The sequence below is a fragment of the Notamacropus eugenii genome, chromosome 1, assembly GCF_028372415.1.
Source record: "Notamacropus eugenii isolate mMacEug1 chromosome 1, mMacEug1.pri_v2, whole genome shotgun sequence".
Lineage (NCBI taxonomy): Eukaryota > Metazoa > Chordata > Mammalia > Diprotodontia > Macropodidae > Notamacropus > Notamacropus eugenii.
The window spans coordinates 173,013,965-173,026,676 of NC_092872.1; the positions used below are offsets into that span (position 1 = coordinate 173,013,965).

General features: G+C 42.8%; 1 protein-coding gene across 2 annotated transcripts in view; it reads left to right on the forward strand.

Annotated features, from left to right (window-relative positions):
• The first annotated feature begins 2,898 nt into the window (after nt 1-2,898).
• Nucleotides 2,899-12,712, forward strand: part of ABHD17C (abhydrolase domain containing 17C, depalmitoylase) — a 70,556-nt gene continuing 60,742 nt past the window's right edge. Inside the window, exon 1 of one of the 2 annotated variants that reach the window (XM_072619202.1) lies at nt 2,899-3,595. In XM_072619202.1, the coding sequence (XP_072475303.1) occupies nt 3,027-3,595 (569 nt within the window). In that variant the 5' untranslated portion in view covers nt 2,899-3,026. The remainder of the gene's footprint in view (nt 3,596-12,712) is intronic. The other variant, XM_072619211.1, reaches the window with a different exon arrangement.

Genomic DNA, 12,712 nt, shown 5'->3' on the forward strand with positions numbered 1-12,712 from the left:
GGGTGGGGAACTTAGGTGATGTATATTAAATTGTTTTTAAAAGTATTTATGCTTGTAAATAGATCAATACTATTATATTAGTTCAATACTGTGACCAAAAAAAATTATCATACACAAATATTCTTATAACTAGACCTAAATACTTCTTTTCTTTCTAACTAATCTCTTCTTTCTTTAATCATAGTTGAAAGGGCTAGCAAAGATAATCTCTTAGTCCCTTCCAAATTTAATTCTATTTTTAAAGGCATTTCTTAAGTGACACATGATTTTGGGCAAGTTGTTTAACCAGTCTGGGCCTCAGTTTCTTCATTTGTAAAATCAAGGGGTTGAACTATATCATAAAGGAGAAGCTTTAAATTTATGATACTATGGTTTTAGTGAAGAAGTAGGGTTTGGGTTGTTGTTTTCCCCAAGTTTTTCAGGTAATCACAAATGGTAGTTGCAAGTTAATTTGTATTTAAAGGGCTCCGGTTGTATTTTCCTGTCAACAGAACTAGATCATCAAAGCCATAAAAGCCAGTTTCCTTTTTGGACACCTGTGTTTTCTTTCCTCTCCCTTCCCCCCCAAGCTGTGATGATCCTGCCAATTTCACTGTCCCTAACTGCCCTGACTTTGTAACTGGGCACAGTGCCTCCTGTCAATTCCTCAAAGAGAACTGGGTTGCCAGCTCAATGAAACAAGGAATTGTTGAAGGCCTCATATTGGCAACAACAACACAGAAAGATTCAAAGCATGGAGAGTCACATTAAAAAAAATGTATAAGCCTGCTATTAATATTTAGATCAGGCTCAGATTACACAGGTTATGAAATTACGTTTAAGAATGAAAACCACATTTAGAAATGCTAGCAACAAAAAAGAAAACCCAGAAAAGCAGGTGGATAACAATACTGTAGTAAACTACTCTTAGTTATTACCATACTTGAGACTTGGAATAGAATGTCATTCTTAATTTGGCAAATCATCATAGACAGCAAAACTCTTGTTTTTATACAGATCAGGATATACTAAATGTCAATGCATGTACCTGAAAACAGAATCCTATGACTGAACAGAAAAAAAACAACCCTTATAATTTCTCATAAAGTAGGATTTCATTTTTTTCCCCTCTCCCCCACCAACATTAGTTAAGAGGTATCTGTAATTTAGTAAGAGGCAGTGTGTTATGTCCTAGGGAGAGGAAGTTAGGTCAAGTTTGGGGTTCACAGAAAGGCAATGGGATATCCTGAAAAGAAATCTGAAGCCACTTGGCTTGCTCAGTCATGGGCTTCACATTGGACTCTTTTGGGGTGGGGGTAACTTCAAACAGTACAAAGAGTACTGGACTTGGGGTCCAGGGCCTACTCATACTACTTTCAAGATCCTGGGCAAATTTCCTCTGGGACTCAATTCTTTACTGGAAAATTGAAGGCGATGACTTTTAATGACCTTGGAGCTCTAAATCTGTGATCCCGCAGCTATGGATGATGGAGTAATAAAGAGTACAATGGAGCTGCCATTTTGGCAAGGAAGGGGTGGTGGTCGGAAAATCCCAATCTGAATCTCAGCTTGGGTATTCACTACTTGCATGACCTTGGTCAAGTCTTTACCTCTCTGGAGCTCATTTTCCTCATTTATAAAATGAGGGGGTTAAATGAAACGACCTCTGAGATACTTTCTGGCTTAAAATATCTCGGACCCTACATTCTAATCCTGGCTTGGTCCCTGGTGACCTCTGGGCCTCAGTTTCCCCATCGATGAAATGAGGGGACTGATCTGTGACCTCCCAGGTCACTGTCAGCTCTGTGATTCTGACTGGAGTCCAAATCTTGGCTGTTAAGCTCTCTGGGCCTCAGTTTCCCCCATCTAAAAGCAGGTGATCTAGAAGCTCTCTTTCCACCTGGTTGTTCAGTCTTGTCCATCCCTTCGTGACTCTGCGCCAATGCTGCCCACGGTGTTTTCTGGACAGATTCTGGGCCGGTCTGTCATTCTCTTCTCCAGGGGACTGGGGGTAAGTGACTTGCTCGGGGTCACACTGCTAGGCAGGGTCCGAGGCCACGTGTTCCAGACTCTTGGCCCCGGCTCCACGCACCGGGCCCCTTCCTGATGCAATCCCATCCACTCACTCATTCACTCACTCGTTCATTCATTCATCCATCCATCCATTCATTCACTCACTCCCTCACTCCGCCCGCGCCCCCCCCTCCCCCGTCCAGTTTTTCAGGACTTGTGTCCGGGCGGACGAAGCCTGTTCGCGCCCGTAGTCCTCGGCACCTTCATCCCACCCGCACCCGCACCCGCACCCCTCCGGCCCTCCCCCCAGGCCGCCTACGCAGCCCCGCACTCGAGGCCTGCGGCGGGGGGGGGGGGGGCGCGAGCGGAGCCCACCACGGCGCGCACCCGTCCCCTCCCCTCCCCCCGTCCGTCTGGGGCGCGCGCTCGGATCCCCCAGGATGCCTCGGGCAGCGCGCAGGCTCCTGCGGGACGAGGCTGCGGGCCCTCCGCGCTCGCGCTCCCGCTCCCGCCGGCGCACGGGGCCGCGGCCCGCCACGAGACGCCGGGTCCCACCCCGCCCCCGGTCGGGGCCGCTGCCGCCGCACGTCTCGCCGGCTTAGGTGGGCAGGCCCCGGGGCTCCCGCGGGGGGGGGGGGGGAACATGCTGTAGCAGCCGCAGCCTAACCCGGAAGTTGTGGCGGCGGCGGCGGCGTGGAGAAGGGGGTGTGTGTGTGAATGTGTGTGTGAGCGTGTAGTGAGTGTGTGCGTGGGGGGGGCCAAGACGAGCCGGCCATGGCCGCCGCCGCCGCCTCCGCCAGCTTTGTGTGCGGCTCCCGCTCCCGCTCCCGGGCCTGAGGCGCCGGCGCCATGCGCCCGTCGCGGGGCCGCGGCTGGTGACCTCCCTCCGGCGCCGCGCCGCGGCAGGTCGGGCCGGGCCGGGCCCAGCGGGCGGGCGGGCCCCGCCTCCGCCCTCCTCCCCCGGGCTCCAGCCACCCCTGTCCTCCGCCCCCTCCCCCTCCGCCGCGCGGGCTGGCGGGCGGCCGTCCGTCCCGATGCCCGAGCCAGGCCCCAGGATGAACGGCTTCTCCCTCGGCGAGCTGTGCTGGCTCTTCTGCTGCCCGCCCTGCCCCAGCCGCATCGCCGCCAAGCTGGCCTTCCTGCCGCCCGAGCCCACCTACACCGTGCTGGCCCCGGAGCAGCGCGGGGAGCAGCCCCCGGCCCCGGCGCCGCAGCAGCAGCCGCAGCAGCAGCCGCAGCCGGCGCCGGCGTCCGAGGAGGCGGCCGGGGCGTGCAGCCTGCACCTGAGCGAGCGGGCGGACTGGCAGTACTCGCAGCGCGAGCTGGACGCCGTCGAGGTCTTCTTCTCGCGCACGGCCCGCGACAACCGGCTGGGCTGCATGTTCGTGCGCTGCGCGCCCAGCAGCCGCTACACGCTGCTCTTCTCGCACGGCAACGCCGTGGACCTGGGCCAGATGTGCAGCTTCTACATCGGCCTGGGCTCGCGCATCAACTGCAACATCTTCTCGTACGACTACTCGGGCTACGGCGTCAGCTCGGGCAAGCCCTCGGAGAAGAACCTGTACGCCGACATCGACGCCGCCTGGCAGGCCCTGCGGACCCGGTGAGCGGCGGGCGGCCCCCCGCGGCCTGGGGCGGCGGGATTCTGGGGGCCCCCTGCCCCGGGGACAGGGGCGGGGAGGGCAGAGGGCCTTGGCTTCCGCCCTGCAGGTGCCCGGGGGAGGGGGCTGTGACCAGATTGTGACCAGACCTTTCCCCTCCAGCTCCAGCCTTAGAATAAAGCCCCCCGGGTTCTTGGGCAGATCCAAGTCCCGAGGACCCAGGGTAAGGGCTGCTCGGCGAGGCACTGCAGAATATAGGGAGGGATGCTTGGAGAGTGGGTCTGAATTAAATTACTCTGGGCTTGATTCTTAGGAGAAGGCTCTTCAGCCAACTTCTCCCCACCCCCACCCCCCAAAAAAGTTGCTCTCCTTCCGGGCAGTCTTAAAAAAGAGAGCTTGCAATCCAGTGATAACGTGCCCTTGAAGTAGACCTTTCAGGTGAAGGTGGGCACACCGGTGGTGCCCCGAAGCCCGCTGTGCCCAAGAGATGGGGTCGATGGATGAGTCATTCTGTCACCTTTACTGTAGTCTTAGCTTACTCGTTGGAATCGGAGGTTATTGGGTGGGGGATCTTGTGTCCTTCAAGTAGCATTCCCATTGTAACGAGAAAAGACACTGGCTAGTGTTTAGAACTGGCAGGGAACTTGGGTGGTTGTTTTTTTGTCTAGGCCATGTCTATAAGTGGGATCAGTTACTTTACCTGTTCATGCCCCAGGTTCATCATCAGCAATACATCTTCCACCCAACCTCAGGCCAGACAGGGATGGTGAAGATTAATTAACATGGTATCTTTTTGGGCCCTGAACTGTGTGTGTGTGTGTGAAAAGGGCTCTTTATTGTATATAAGTACAGAATTAGGGTGTTCTTCCTGCTTTTCAGCCTTTATTTGAGATTGGGTTTTGTTAGGATTTCTATGTTATTGGTGTTCTCTCTGTGTGTAGACATATGTGAAAGATCCTTTGCATCCCTGGATAAATGAAATAGTTTCTCAACAAGGAAGTGTGTGCCCTCATATTTAACATCTGATGCTTACTCATGTTCTTGATGACAGTGTGATATAAGGAAGAACCTTATATCCTGAAGGTGATGTAATCATTTGGATTACAGGGTTTTTGAAATGATTCAGATGTGTTTGGATCACGTAGAACTATGTTGGATACAATCTACAAGTAGTAAAAAGTTATCTGAATAAATTGAGGGTTTGTAGTTCCCTACTTGACACACCTGATCATGGTTGAAAGCATTATGTAAGTAAGGGCTATTTACAGTGAAGTAATTGAAAATTTTGCAGTTTTACACCAATTTGGATGTAAGGTTGCTTTTCCAAAAGTTTGTGCCCAGTTTTACTCATGTCTTGGTTTCTAAGCTTTGAACAGGTCCCCTTTATTTCCCATACTTAGTCTTTTCCCTTCTATGGGAATCCTTCATCACAAATAAACTTCGTTGCTTAAAGTAACATTTATCAAGTACTTGGAGATTCAGAGAGGGCTCAGACATTGGTTTCTTTAAGGGGTTATATATTTGATGTACATTTCACTTATCCTTACAGCATGTGCATTATTCAGCCATCCAGTTAATCTGGCCCATCCTACTTTTCAAGTATTATTTTTCATTGCTGTCTTACACAGTCCCTCTACTTCAACCAAATTAGGCTACGACACATCTGGCATATATATGCCTTACACTTTTCCATCTCTATTTGCTCACATTTCTGCCATTGGTAATCTGAACTATTCCTCAACATAACTGAAATCTTGTTTCCTGCAGAAAATATTCCCCATCATCTGAACCAAAAGTCATTACATGATTATACATTATACTGTTATAATCTACTTGTGGTTATTGTCTGTGACACTCACATGGCATTTTTTAATAAGTTACTTCATTTAGTAGTAGTGCTAGACACTGTACTGGGTTCTGAAGACACAAAGACAGAAATGCCACAGTTCCTGTTCTCAGGTATCTTATATTCAGTTGGGCAGAAACAGCATGGAAAGTAAACACTGAATATAAATCTCAAGTAGATACAGAGTTATTTGGAGGGTGAGGGCATCAGAAACTTCATGAGACAAATGAGAATAAACCTTCTCTGACTTTTGTAGGAAGGTAGGGAATTCAAATATCTAGGCGAGAGTATATTAGAGGTAGAAGAAAGGCTTCTGCAAAGGTATGAAGATGGTGGTTATCCAAACCTTGGGATCTGAGGAGTCAGAGTCAAACTGTCACAGAATGTTAGGCATTTGGAAGGAACCTTAAAAGTATATCTCCTGGTCAAACATCTTGTTAGCATTTGGGAAACAGGTCAGAGAGGTGAATTAACTTGCCCACAGACACACAGGTAAGTAGCAATCCTATATTCTAAATCAAGGGTTGTTTCCCTTCCACCATAGTGCCTAATATATTTCCTTGTTTGCAGTTATTTAAATATATCTTACATCCTCAGTTAGAATGGCATCCTTATCAAATGCTTCTCTGGAAACAGGGATTTTGTCATGTTTCCCATAGCATCTTGCAAAGGACAGGCAATCTATTTGTTGGATGAATTAGGTAAATAAAATTATTTACTAAGCCAAATCTTTACAAAATGAATTAGACCTTATTTCCAAATTTTAATGCTTAAGTGGTAAAACTAGTCAAAACAAAAGTGTTAACCTATATTTTGTAAAGCTCCAATACTTGAATTGAACATAATTCATCACAGTGTTTCATATTTCATTTTATTTTAAATGTATATTTCACATTAATGATATGGCATGCAATAGTCATATACTTTGGAGTTTTTAAAAGTAGCTGTTTGAAATTTAGCCCACTGAGAACCAGTATTAGTTGCAAATAATAGTAGGAATATGTATATTGTTACTTCCCCTACAGCTAGAGATAATGCTCTTAGACCAAGGAAGTTGTTACAAATAAACTATAAAGACACTTGTAGGGAATAGTTGTAGAAAGAGATTGAAGTAATTCAGTGTAGAATTTCTAGGGAAATGAATTTAGAGTCAAGAAAAGGAGGTATAGTGGGCATGGAGCTTGATTTAAGGCATAGGGGTATCAGTTTTAAAATGTTCACTAATGTATATACCGTACCCTGTACCTTTAGCACTTTGGGGAAATAACATAGATGAACGTACCCATCTGTGCCTAAGGACTTACAGTACAATAAGGGGGTTCAGATAAATACATGAAGAACTATAATGCAACAGAAATCAAGTTTATAGATGTTTCTTAAGTGCCTGCTATATTCAAGATAGATAATACTGGAGATAAAAAGATTAAAAAAAAACAACAAATCCTGCCCTCAGTGAACTTATCTACTCTACAATGGGTAAAAGATGGAATGTAAAATGTGTACAGGTAAATATAATACAAGGTAAAGTAGTAAGTACTATGAGAAAGGGAGAAAGAGTGCTAAAGGATTTCAGAGTGAGGAGAGCACTTCCAGATGTGTGGATCAGAGAAAAGGTTTAATGGAGGAAGTGGCATTTGATTTATATCTTGAAAGATGGGTAGGATTTTTATAGATAGAATAAGGAGGGCAGAGAAAATGACAAGAGTGATGGTAGCTAGAAAACATCTTTGAGAACTGTCCATTAGTGCAGTTGAACTGGAGCTTAAGATATTTAGGGGAATGGGTAGCAAAAGATAAGATTGTAAAGGTGTGGGTTGACCCAAAGCATGGAGAAATTTAAAAGCCAGGCTAGGGAATTTTAATTTTATAGACATTGAGGACCCTTGAAACTTTGAGTCTGATATATGTATATATATATACATATATCAGATCAATTAGTAATAATAAGTTTGACAGTTGTATGTATTGGAAGGGGAGAGACTATAAGATTGTAAGATCAGTAAGGAAATTGGCATAATTTTCTTTCACCTCTGAGGTACTTTGAGATAATGTAGGTTCAAGTCACACATGAACAAGAATCACCTGTATGTTAAGTAGTCGTTCAGTGTTTGTAGAACTTTATTGTTGGGGAATACCCATCCCCTCCTAAAGCAGCTCTTTCTGCTTTTGTACAACTCTTTTATCGATAAAAAATTTTTCATTTTATCAACCTGAAATTTGCATCTTTGCAACTTCCATCCATTGTTCCTAGTTTTAACTTCTGAGATGAAGCAAAACAAGTCCATCTTGTTCCATATGACAATCTACCCATGAAGTCAGTGATCACATTTCCCTTAGTCTTGGCAAAATATTCCTAGTCTCTTCAACCAGTTTTTGTTATGTAGTGGCTCCCGACTTCTTTATCATCTTCATTGCCTTCTTTTGGATGTGCTCTAGCTTCTTAATGTGCTTCCTGAAGTATAATCCTCATAACTGGACACAGTACTCTATCATCATTTCTTCAACTGTGGGTTGAGAGCCCATATGGGTTTTCGAAAAATTTCGCAACAGTAAAAAGGTTTCTGAACGCGCAGAAACCAAAAGTTAATTAGCAATCAAACATATAATGAATCCTAGGTGTTCTGGCAGCACTTGCCCATGTGCACAACTTCCCTGCCCCCTTGGTTCTGAACAGAAAGCATGTTCACTTGGCACTGTGCATGCCCTCAGGCCATGCAAGGCTGACTGGAGCCCAACAAAAGCTGTGAAAAAGGCTCCAGTAGAAAAAGTTTTAAGATCTGCTCTAGGTGTGATTTCTGGTCCCCTCCTTGTGGTGGTGTTGTTGTTCAGTCTTGTCCAACTCTTCAAGACCTCATTTGGGGGGTATCTTGACAAAGATGCTGGAGTAGTTTGCCATTTCCTCTTGCAGCTCATTTCACAGATGAGGAACTGAGGCAAAAAGGGTTATTTAAATAAGTGACTTGACCAGGGTCACACAGCTAGTAAGTGTCTGAGGCCAGATTTGAACTCAGAAGGAAGAGTCTTTCTGATTTCAAGCCTGACACTCTATCCACCATGCCATCTTTCTACATTCCATGTTGTTGGTAGGCCAGGAAAAAGGTTGGAAGACAGTATCTTAGAAAAAGTACTTATTTGGAAATTAGGAGCCCAGGATTCTGGTTCTGGATCCTTTTCTAACTAGCTCTGTGACTTTTGGTCACTTTTTAATCTCTCAGGGTCTCAGTTACCCCATATAAAATGAGGACAGAAAAAAATCATGTTTGAACTCCAATTAAGCTTTAAAATATAGTTTTAGGTAACAGGCCTAAAGTAGGGCAATGATAGTAAGAAGAGGCAGTAGGAGATAAATACAAAATTATTTAGGAATTAGAAATCTGTGTGACTTAGGAACTAATTGGATGTAAGGCCAAGGAATGGGGAAAACAATCAGTCAAGTATTCATTCATCAGCATTTGTTCTCCTTCATCCAATATTCTTTCACCCTCTAAATGCCAAGTCTTCCTTATTCCTCAGTCTCAACATCTCTTTCATCTTTTCCCTTTTCTTATACCACTGTCATTCTGGTCAGTCCCTCATGACATCTGATGATGTCATGTCTCCTCCTTGGTTCTCCTACTACACAGGTGTCAAACTGGTATGACTAAAGAGATCTGATCGTATCACTCCTCTGCTCAAAAACAGCCTCAGTGGCTCACCATTGCCTTTAGCATAAAATATAAGTGCCTTGTGTGGTATTTCAGTCAGTCTATAAACATTCATAAGGTACTTGCTATGTGACAGGCACATAGGGCAGCTAGGTGGCTTAGTGGAGAGAGTGCTGAGCCAGGAGTCAGGAAGACCTGAGTTCAAATATGACCTCACAACACTTACTAGCTGTGTAATAGTCCAGGTGTGAAGTAGCCCTGCACCAAGTGGTAGCAGAATCAGAAGACAGAAACAAGAGAATGCCAGGGATGTTTCAAGGTAAAAATGGACAGGTCTTGGCAAGAGATTGGATATGAAGGGGATGGAGGGATGAGAGAGAGTGAGGAGTCAAGGATGACATCTAGGTTGTGAGCCTGGGTGACTGGGAGAATAGTGGTACTCTCGATAGTTATAGGGAGGTTAAGAGGAAGGTTGGGTTTGAAGAGGGAAGATGAATTCAGTTTTGGATATGTTGAGTCCTTGACACTGAGTTTGAAATGTTTGATAGGCAGTTGGAGATGTGATACTGAAGGTCACTAGAGAGGTTAGCACTGGCCAAATAGATTTGAGAATCATTAGCACAGAGATGATAATTGAATCTATGGGAGCTGATGAGATCATCAAGTGAAACAGTATGAAGAGAAAAGAGTGCCCAGGACAGAGCCCTGTGGATCACCCACGGTGATTGTGTATGACCTGGATAAATATTCAGCAAAGTAGACTGAGAAGGAACAGTCAGCCAGGTAGGAAGAGAACCTAAAGAGAAGAGAGTTTCAAGGAGAGGGTGCCTGACCACATTGGAGGACTACAAAGAGGTTAAGAAGAATGAGGATTGAGAAAAAGCCATTAGATTTGACAATTAGATTGTTAGTACTTTTGGAGAGAGTAGTTTTGTTGTGGAATGATGAGGTCTGAAGTCTAGGCTATAAAAATTAAGCAAGTGTGAGAAAAGGAAGAGGAAGCCATTGTGGTAGATGTTCCTTTTCAAGTTTAACTACCAAAGACAGGAGAGATATGGGACTATTGCTGATGGAGATGGCCAATTTATCCCAGTGTTACAGACTGATAACAAATTACTCTCCATCATGCCCTCTTTGCTCAAGCCAAACCATCTATTTGCTCTTCTCCCAAAGTGACATTTTGTCTCCCTTTTCCATGCCTTTGCACAGGCTCTCCTTCATGCATGAAATGTTCACCTTCCTCACCTTCTCTCTCTGTTGGTGTCCTTCATTCCCTTGGAGGGTCACCTTAATAGGCTTCTTGGAAAAGGCTTTTTTTGGTTTCTCCTAAATTGTTACCCTCCCCTAAAAAAAATCACTATATGTTATTTTGCATAGACCCAGTATTTACTTACTTGTAAACATCCCCTTAGGAGAAAAAAATGTAAGCTCTTAGGACAGAGACTGCCTTATTTTTGTCTTTGTATCCTGATTTGCACGGAGGCGCTTAATGAATTTGTTGATTATTCCAAAGTTTTTGTTAGTTCTGCTTAGAAATTCTGATGATTTTTATGTATTTACTTTGTATTTTAGCACCTTGATGACATTATTAATTATCTCAGTTAACTTCTTCACTCATTCTTTGAGATTTGCTTAGATCACCATCATGTAATCTACAAATAGAGATAATTTTACTTTCTTTTTGGTGATGTTTATACCTTTAATTTGAGATAGCTAAATGGCACAGTGGATGGAATGCAGGGCCTGGAGTCATTGAGACCTGAGTTCAAATTCAACCTTAAGACAACTAATAGCTTTGTGACCCAAGCAAGTCACTTTCACTGTTTGCCGCAGTTTCCTCATCTGTAAAATGGAGATGATAATTGGTACCCATGTCCCAGGATTTTTTTTGAGGATCAAATGAAATAATAATTTGAAGTAATTAGCATGGTGTGTGATATATAAATGTTAACTTATTAACTTATTTTTTTGTCATATTGATATATAGTTAGCCTTTTTAGAACTATGTCATAAATGTGAGCAGAACAGACTATCCATGTTCGTACAAGGAAAGATTTTCTTGTTTTCCCATTGCAAAAAAAATTGGCTATTAGTTATAAACACATGCTTTTGCTCGTACTAAAAATGGCACTTCCTTGCCTTATTAAGCATTTTAGTTTTTGTAACTAAATATTTTGCAGCTATTTCATATTTAATTTTCTATCTACAGATTGTTACCTTTGAATGGAATGAAGTTCCTTGAGGACGGGACAGTTTAATCATTTTGTCTTTGCCTTTGCAGCTCCTATCATCATGTTTGGTACACAGTAGATACTTGTTGAACGTTGTAGAATGAATGATTGAATGAGTAAATTAATGTTTTATTTTTGTCAGACTTTTCCATCTATTGAAATTTTTTTCCTTATATTTTTGTGATTAATTATACTAATTCTTTTCCTAACTATTCTTATATTCCTGGTATGCATCCATCTTAGTTGCAGTGAATTCTTTTATAAATATGTTGCTATAGGTTTATACTCTTATTTACATTTTTTCATCTATATTTTTTTAATGAGTTTATTTTTCTCATTCTCTCCTTTGTTTCTCTCTAGTTTAAGTGTCAGGACCATATTTGCCTCTTGAAAGGAGTTTGGTACAGTGCCTTTTGTCTCTACTTTTGAAAAATTTTTTGTAACATGTATTAATTGTTCTTTGAATGTTTGATATAATTCACTTCTAAATCCATTTGGCCTGGGGTTCCTCTCCCTTCCTCCCCACCCCCCATAGTTTCAGTCATAGTTTGTTCAATTTATTTTTATGAGATTGGATAGGATATCTACTTCTTGTTTTGTTACTTTAGATATTTTTTTGGTAATACTCATCAATTACTTTTATATTCTTGGTTTTGCTGGTGTATGATTGTATAGTTTCAAATAATTCATTTTACTTCCCTTTGTGAATTTGCCATACTCATTTTTTAATTTTTATATTTTAATTTTGCTTTTTTTATTAGGTTGCCTAATGGCTTATCAATTTTTTTAGTCTTGAAACTGAAAGCTCTTTTACCAGGTATCTAGTCATAATTTTTGAGTTTACCTAATCATTTGATTTTCAGAATTTTTTTTTAGAGTTGCTAATGTGTTTTATTTTCTGATCTTATTAATTACATATTTAGTACTGTGATCCTCAGTATCATAATTTTCAAGACATAAAGATTTAGCTCTGAGGATGTTTTAACTGCATCCAATAAATTTTGGTATACTGTTCAGTTGTGGTCTTTAGCATAGTTCGTTTCTGTGGTTTGTTTCTTGACCTAGCAATCATTCGTATATTGTCACTTAGTTTCTTTTCAGGTGTCTCTACCTTTTTGGGCCTTCATTTCTTTGCATTATGGCCTGTGACAGATGTGTTTATTTTATCTGCCTTTTAATATTCTTTTGTGAGTTTCATGTATTTCTTTTTGTAAAGGTGCTATGGGATGTTTACTCTTTAACATTTCCATTTAGAAGTAACCATAGGTCAATCAAATCTAGTTTTTCCAACAATTCATTCTATTTTATATTTTCCTTTTTTGCTTATCTTTCTATTGGAGTTATCCAGCTTAGAGGGAGGAACATTAAAAAGACATACCTACCTAGTATCCCTACTTT